The sequence below is a fragment of the Phaethon lepturus genome, unplaced genomic scaffold (genome assembly GCF_000687285.1).
Source record: "Phaethon lepturus isolate BGI_N335 unplaced genomic scaffold, ASM68728v1 scaffold32624, whole genome shotgun sequence".
Lineage (NCBI taxonomy): Eukaryota > Metazoa > Chordata > Aves > Phaethontiformes > Phaethontidae > Phaethon > Phaethon lepturus.
Window position 1 is genome coordinate 1 of NW_010536082.1, and position 8,179 is coordinate 8,179.

The 8,179-nt window shown below is 36.0% G+C and overlaps 1 protein-coding gene across 1 annotated transcript in view; it reads left to right on the forward strand.

The window, feature by feature from the left end:
- The first annotated feature begins 645 nt into the window (after positions 1-645).
- DYNC2LI1 (dynein, cytoplasmic 2, light intermediate chain 1) overlaps positions 646-8,179 on the forward strand; it is a 21,298-nt gene continuing 13,764 nt past the window's right edge. The window contains exons 1-5 of the mRNA XM_010286063.1: positions 646-759; positions 2,017-2,051; positions 2,458-2,527; positions 3,582-3,670; positions 5,839-6,025. Of these exons, the coding sequence (XP_010284365.1) occupies positions 742-759; positions 2,017-2,051; positions 2,458-2,527; positions 3,582-3,670; positions 5,839-6,025 (399 nt within the window). The 5' untranslated portion in view covers positions 646-741. The remainder of the gene's footprint in view (positions 760-2,016; positions 2,052-2,457; positions 2,528-3,581; positions 3,671-5,838; positions 6,026-8,179) is intronic.

Sequence of the window (8,179 nt, forward strand, 5' to 3'; positions counted from 1 at the left end):
GGCGGCCGGGGACGACAGCCTAGGGGAGGGAGGGAAGTGGAAAAGGAGCTGTTTCGGCCTCTGCCGCCGAAAGAGAGCGATGCCGAGCGTGGGATGGGGGCACGCCTGGCTCTAGCTGCGAGCCGCCGGCCCCTCCTGTTAGGGACCCCACAGAAAAGGGGGAGGCCTAACCCACCCCAGCGCCCCGCAGGTGGGAAGCCCTCGTTGCTCCGAGCAGTAGCTTCCCCGGGACGCCAAGGGCCCGCCGAGCGTAGGGCCGGAGTCCTCCCAAGCCCTCAGACCCGGGACCGGCCCCTCCGGCGCCGGCGCCCGGGAGCTCTTGGCCTGCGGGGTGCTGTGAAAAGCTGTAGTCGTCGGGAAACTTTTTCAAGGTGTCTCAAACGTACTCGAAACACAGCCTCCCGCTACACAGCTGGTACTAACTCCGCGTCTGCCACAAGTGTTATCTCAGGAACTTTGCTTAACCCAGTTTTGTTAAAAAGAAGTATTTCGACAAGCAGAGGGCATGTTATATAAAATAATAATAATCATCATCATCAAACAACCACAATACCCTTAATTTATTCATTTAGATATTTTCATGAATTATGGTCTAGGCGCCGTTGTTTTTTTCTAATGACACTCTTGTTTTTTCCAACTAGTGATACTTTATGGGATCTTGCTATAGCTGAAGTGGAGAAGAGAGAAAACCCTGATGATGATGGCAAGCATGTGGAAGTTTGGGAAAAGTCAATATTATTTATGGGAAGCAAAAATGGGGTAACACTAAATACTGTATGGTTCTGTGCTTTTCAAACATTGTTTGTGTCAGGGAAAATATCTGATATTTTCAGATGTTAAGGTTCACTTAATTCTCTAAAGACAGAATATGTCATGTTCTGATTTTGCAGAGACTGGGCATTCCACAGACTGTGGACCAATTAGACATTATTACAATTCAGAAGCTCAAGTTTATGGTTTGGAGAGTCAAAACTTGAACCATTGCTATCAATGATGTGCTAATTCTTTGAGGTTTGGCTTCATTAATTTTTGTAAAAGTAACTGCTGGAAATAATGTTACTCTCTTTAACTCCCTGACCTGTCAAATTTCCCCTTGTAAAGGTTTAAGTGGCAACAATCCAACTTAAGTGCATTGATACCAACTATGTTGTAGGTAGAGGCCTTGACATCCTGCTATGTATTGTGTTTGGTATTATGTCAGACCTATCTGAACATGCCTTAGCAGTGATTGCAAACTCATGATTCCACTTGCCTAAGGTTGTTTTAACTTATTGTCCCCTAAGTTTGGTCATTAGTAATTTCATATTTTTCTTCTGTTAGCATTTATTTGTAAAGTAAATAAGGAAATATTTGCCTTTTGACCAAGGGAGCCATATTTTTAAGAATACAGTTTTCATTTTAGAAGGAGTGGAATATGTGCAGCCTCTAATCAGCAATTTTTAAAATCCTTTTTTTGGAGAAAATACAATGACTTTTCAGATTTACATGAAATTCACTGATTTTTTGAGATGGAAGAGGACAGAGGAGTAAACTGTAGAAGTGCTAGCCCTTTCAGTGTGGCATAGTACTCAGTGTCTGAATTTCAACAGTGTAAAGACATGTTTTTCTGTATGTTTATTTCTATTTTAAGCATTCTTTTTATTTCCATCTCATCAGTAATAACTAATTCCAGTGGAAACCAAACATTACATAAATGTATTATTAATAATTAAAAACTATTGAACAGTTTAACAGCGTTGGCCAGGTTGATCACTAATGTCTAATTTTAAGCACACTATTCCTATTACTGTATTTGTCACATCCATTAGTTTATAATTATAATAATGGTAGTGTAACTTGATTCTGCCAGAAAGTTGGCAGTTAAGTTTCCACTGTAAGGCTACAAACAATTACATGAGTTTACACTTTTCTGGTACCTTATTACTGGAATGTTAAATGAATGAGTTTCATTTAGCGATACAACTTCTATGCTTTAATGACAGTACAGTAGGGCTCTTCTTTGTTTTTAATTTCCAGGGAAAGACCACTATCATACTAAGGTGTCTTGAGAGGTATGTGTTAATTTTTTAAAAGTAGTTTTCAACTCTGGATTAGAATTGTACATAAATAGTTATATTGCATGACAATTATTTTTATATATATATACACAGATGGTGTCTTCTGTGACCTGTTGATCACTTATAGATAAACTTCTTTCCCTGCATTACTACCTGTCATTTGACCCCTTCAGTCCTCCTTCTCCACTATTGATAGAGCTTAAATGACCATCTATTCAGACTGGTGCTGCTACTTCTCCTGTCTTTAGCAACTGAGACCTGCTGTTTTAAAGTGTTCTCTCTGTACTGCTGTTTCTAAGCCCAATTCTGAACTGACTGATAAATATAATCTAGTAGCAGTAGCATTAAGTTTCTTCATTTAGAGAATCTTGACAAAAGGAAGTTGTTTTTCCTTGTATAGGGAAGAGATCCCAAAGCCAACATTAGCCTTGGAATATACTTTTGGAAGAAGGGCAAGAAGACACAATACAGTGAGTATCCAGAAAGTATAGTTTACTATACCTTTTTTTTTATATATATATATACACACACACACACATATAAAAATAGTGTGGTTTATTTTTCTGTCTAAGAATCTTAGGGGGTTTTAGCTTATTGTTTGTGAAACAAAAAGGTTTTTTGACTATAATTTTAGTAAGATTAGCTAGCTTTATTTTGTATTCCAATCTGTAATATGTTTTTCCCTCTCACTAAAATACAGTAGATCAGGGACCAAAGTATAACACAAAGGAATTAGATCAATTCTTAAAAACTACCTTGTTTGTCATGTTTGAGTGCTTTTATTTTCCTGTTGTAACATAGGATGCATGCCTTGTAACTTTGTGTTTAAAATGCAAAATGAGTACAAACCAATGAAGATACTTTACAACCAGTTTTATGAGAGAAGCAGTCATCTTAGAGGATGTTAAACCATAATTAGATTTTTGGGTTTACATGTCCATATCACTAAATTTTGCACTGCAGATTATGTTAACAGAAATATTGAGCCTATTTCCATCACAGCATAACACTGCCCAGCAACAATCGCTACTGCTGCAGGTAATTGCTGTTTCTGTTATTGAAGCAGGGAGTGGAAAATCTGACTCCATCTGATAGATAAAAATCACTTAAAACTTTTCCCAGAAACTAAATGCGAAGGTAGAGATTCATTACTTTTCCAGTTGCAAACTTCTCAAAAGGCATGAATCTTGAGCTGCAGTAAACAAAAAGAAAGGGAAGAGAACCTGATTTTTTTTTTTTTATGTTTATCATTAATTATGCTTCTTCCTGACTTTTTTACTTTACCATAGTTATTTATTGAGACAGTCGTAGGCATGCCAGGAGTCCTTCATAAGTGTTGTAAGGGATTTCTTGAACATGGGGAGTTTGGTTTTTTTTGTTGTTTGGTTTTGTTTTTTAGAAAATGCTAACGAAATAATATATGCTCTTGTTCTGAGCCACTTTCATGAAAAGCAAGTTTATCAAATGAAGATCTTGGTATTGCATGGAAGGAAACGTTTCTAACATAAAGAAACTCTTTTACAGCCTAAAGATATAGCTCATTTTTGGGAACTAGGTGGTGGAACCTCTTTACTGGAACTGATTCGAATACCAATCACTAGCAACAACATAAGGTAAGCACATATTACAATTCCAAAGTTAGTTTCAGCTTTCCTTCAAACGTAAGTAAATCTCTAGACCTTTTATTGTGGAAAACGCTTTGAAATGTCAGATTGCACATTTATGATTTTTTTCTAAAAGTCATTGTAACACTACTGATCCTTTCCTTTGACCTTCCTTTTCACGATTCTCTCCTAATAAGCCAAGTTCTTAAAAATCTCCCGCAACAAGAGAAAGCAATGACATGAAGGAAGTAGATTTGCCTTAACTAGATAGAACAAGAAATACAGAAAAAGAGAAGTCACAATATGTCTATGCTCAGTGAAAAAGCAGAAAAAGCAACTTGGGAGCATATGAAAAAATAAAATCTGGTTTCCTACTTCTGTATGCAAACATAGATGCTATCTTTGTGAGGGGCAATATTTTAGGGTGAAAAAGAAGGCAAAAAAGTGTGAGGAAAAAAATCTCTGGATTTTTGGGAAGAACTGATGGGAAGAAGACCATACAAGAGAGAAGATGTTTCTGGGAGACTAAAATTGTTGAAATGATTTGAAGATGGAAGAAAACGGGAATTTAGAGAGAATTAGAAGAACTTAGTGAGAAAAATCCATAAAAGTAATGGAATAACATAGGAAGAAAAAAATGCATGAAGGAGAGTTGCACGAAGAAATGAGAAGGTGATGGGGGGTGCATTTTATGTTTTTTCTGGTTAGGGAAGATGGAGTTGAAAGTGGAGAAAAGGATCAAAAGATATGTTTTGTATCATGATGGATTGCTTCATTCTTTGGTAGTGAGCTTTAACTTCGGGGGCAAATAAAAAAGGAGAGATACAATTTTTATCATGTATATTTGCTACTGTTTTGGCTCTTGAGATAATGCCATTATTTAGTGAGAGACTAAGACAAAAGGAAAAGAAACACCACTTCTGGCATGTGAACCTTTCTGTTTTTAGAAGAGCTTGAGGGGAAAAAATCAACTATAATTTCTCAACTGTTTCCTAAATGAACTTAACTGAGCTCCACCTCCATCAGCCTTTTCTCCCCTTTTTTTACTCATAACGAATCTTCTGATGTGGATGATCTTAAGATTCTTTGATGGGATAGCAACATTGTTCTCTAAGACCACTTGTGTTCATAAGGCAATATTTTAACATACTACTCAAAAATTGTATCATTTCAACTTAATTATAAGTGCTTTTTGCTGGTTTTCTCATCTGTCTGTAGCTAAGCAATTTGCTTATTTAAAATTTCCATGAACTGTATCTAGTTTCACCAAGAGACTTTTCAACAGATTTCTCCTTCGGCCCCGCCTCCCCAGCATTTTAAAGTAAAACTGGACATTTATTTTGCTTTGTAGTCGTTCTAATACCACTCTGGTCTGGAATCCCCTTTTTCAAGTCAGGATGGAATGTGAAAGAACAATTGCCTCCATCCAAATGGCTCCATTTGCAATGTTTTTCTTGACAGTTTTTCCTTAAGGCAGTTGGAGTTCTGGGAGGTAAGGTTTTTGAAGGAGAGGAGTTTATATGTAAAATGTTTCTCATCATAATCCACCTTTAAAAGCCTGGTAATTGCTAAGTATGTCTTGAGTACTCTGACTTCTTCTGTTTGTCTTTCAGAAGACTTCCTGATATGCTCATTTGAGGTTCCAGCTAATTAGCACATAATATATTGTACAGAATGTTGCCCTGAACCATTTTTTTCCATTTCACATTTCCATTTACAGAAGAACGATTAAAGTATGGAACTCTCTACTACATTAATGGTTGGGAAAGATCCTAACTATTTGCTAGCATTACTTCATTTGGTATTGTAAAGTTATGAGATGGCAGGAATACATCATGGTAGAAGTACCCAGTCATACAGGAAGAAGGAGCTGAATGCGCTCAGGATATTTGCATATTTTACTACTTTGAAACAAAGTTTGATATGTACAATCCCCCAAAACCTCTGATGGTAAGTTGCCCAAGTAATAGTTCTGAACAAGAGACAAGGGAAAGGTTTCTTCAGAGCTCAGAGTATCCGTAAAAGCCATCTCCTTTTGCTGTCACATTCCATTCCGTCTTAGCATTTGTATCTTCACATTTGTTGCTTTCACCATTTGTACCTCAGGTATGGTTCTATATGAAAATGTTAATTGTCTCACGTGCTAAAGATTTGACCAAATAATGCCTTTTTAATAGGTCATTTGCTGTAGTTCTTGTATTGGATTTGTCCAAACCTAACGAACTCTGGACTACTATGGAGAAACTTCTGCAGGTCACAAGGATCCACGTGCACAAAATTTTAACCAAACTAGAACAGACAAATCCTGAAGTAGCTACTGAAATTAAACAGAGGATGCAGAACAATCTGCAGAGGGATCATCCAGTAAGTTACTTCTAATATTTTCTCCAGATGTCACAGGCCTTTATACAGTTAAAGATAATGCTTTTGAAAATCATAAACAACTCTTTTAGATTTTTATGCATGACTGAAAATCCATTTGATGTAGATGAACCTGTTCACTGGAAAATTATAGCAATTTAATAAAAATTCAATAAGAGCAGAAACAAGGAAAGAAGGTTTCTTATATCTTTTTGTTAGCTATCTAATGTGATTGTTATGGCATGTTACACCAATCAAAAGAAATAGTTTTAGAGTAGCAGTTTTCTCCACCCCCCCAAGATGAAAACTAGAATGTACAAAAGTCATCTAGCAAGAGACTAGCTGAAGGTACAAATTTAAGCAAAGAATATAGTTGTAACAGCCATCAACATGACTATATACTTTGCATTTATTTAAATGTCTATCACAAACTCAATGCCTTTTGATAATCTGACAACTAATTAAATTATAAAGTTTCAGAAATGTTAACATCAGTCCTTTAAATATAATTGCTAACTAAGTCTCTGGAAAAGCTAAACTAGATTATGTGCGATAGAAATGAAAAGTCATTGTGCATTAAACCTCTGCAAATGTTGTGTGTATATAATGCATAAATAAGTATTTAACAATTCAAAGACTTGGCATATAAATCTAGTTACTGTAACTTCTATAAAATGCTGCAATACAGCAAATGCTCATATAGCTCAAAAATTGAAAAGTAACTTTTAAAATTTTTGTGAAAGCAACATACGCAACACTGAGTAGATGGAGAGGGTAGGGTTTGAGATCTGCTGGATTATGATTTTGGTTTTTGCTTTTAGAGAAGGTAATTCACAAAAAGAAAATGCCTGCAAGCACACTTGGCAACAAATAATGACCACAGTGTCAAGTTTACATATAGGGGCTTACGAATCAGCAAATCACAACCTCCTTTCAATAAGTAAACAGAGCAACACCATTAATTGTTAAGAGTATCTGTATTGTGATCTTCTGAAGATTGTGAAGATTGCCCTGTAGGGAACACGATTATACCATCTAAACTAGAATTTCTATTCAGCCTTCATTATCAAAACCAGAAAGGTTGCAAACAAAATGTTACGTTACTCCTGGGTTCTGTTTAAACTTTCATCATTTTTCAAGAAAAAGTTATGTCAATTTTGTGGGAGGAAATACTGTCTTTTATAGTAAAAAAAATAAATGACAGTTTAGAGATTTTGATTTGCCTTTTTACAGCTAACCATATTTTTATGACAAACAGGAATTCATAAGGTTCTTAGAGAGTTGGGTTTTTTTCAAAGGATTAGATCTATTCCATTAGTCCTGATAAAGGATTATTGGCTATGATGGAAAAACAAATATATCAAGTGCAGACCTTGTTTAAAAAGGCTGGACGCACCTAAAGTAGTCCATAGTCAAAAGTTAAATCCATAGTGAAAAGATTAATAGGGTTCAGTATTCCAGTTTTAATGTTTCTGATGTTACCCCAAATTAATTTTTTCTTAGTTAAGAAACTAAGACAAATTTTTTTCAGTTCTATATTCTATACACACAATTTTAAGTTATGGTAGTTTTGCTGGAAGCTTTTGCTTTGACCATGTATGAGTGAAGCCATTATTTTTTTCTTTCCAGTGGAGGATTTTCAGTATTTGCAGCTTCTTGCTGACTGCCATTTAACCTGTGTGTGAAATAGCTGGCTTTAAAAGGGAACAATTAGGTCAGCCTCTGCTACAACACATCTCTTTTCCACTCTGCTCCAACAAAAGCAGCTTGACTAAATCATTGCACGAACATTGGCAGGGATAGTCTCATTCCATGTAGACTACAGGAAAATCTTTCAGATAACTCTTTAACAGTTAAATCTTCTATATCCCCAGAGCTATTTTCTTTCACTGGTATTGATTTGCACTTACATGATTGTTAGGTGATGTTTTCCTATTTCTGCTGATATCAAACATTTGAAAAATCACATGAAATATTTTTTTAAAATGTGGGGAGGACAAATGTGTGACACAAGCAAATCTTTCTGTTTAATTTTCTTGAGCTTTTGTCTCTATGACTTTGCTATGATGCGAGGAGGGGGATTATGTCAGAGCGTCTGTTTTACTAATCTAAACTGGCAGTTGTTCTGTGAACTGATGGAGGTTTTCCCTCTTTCCC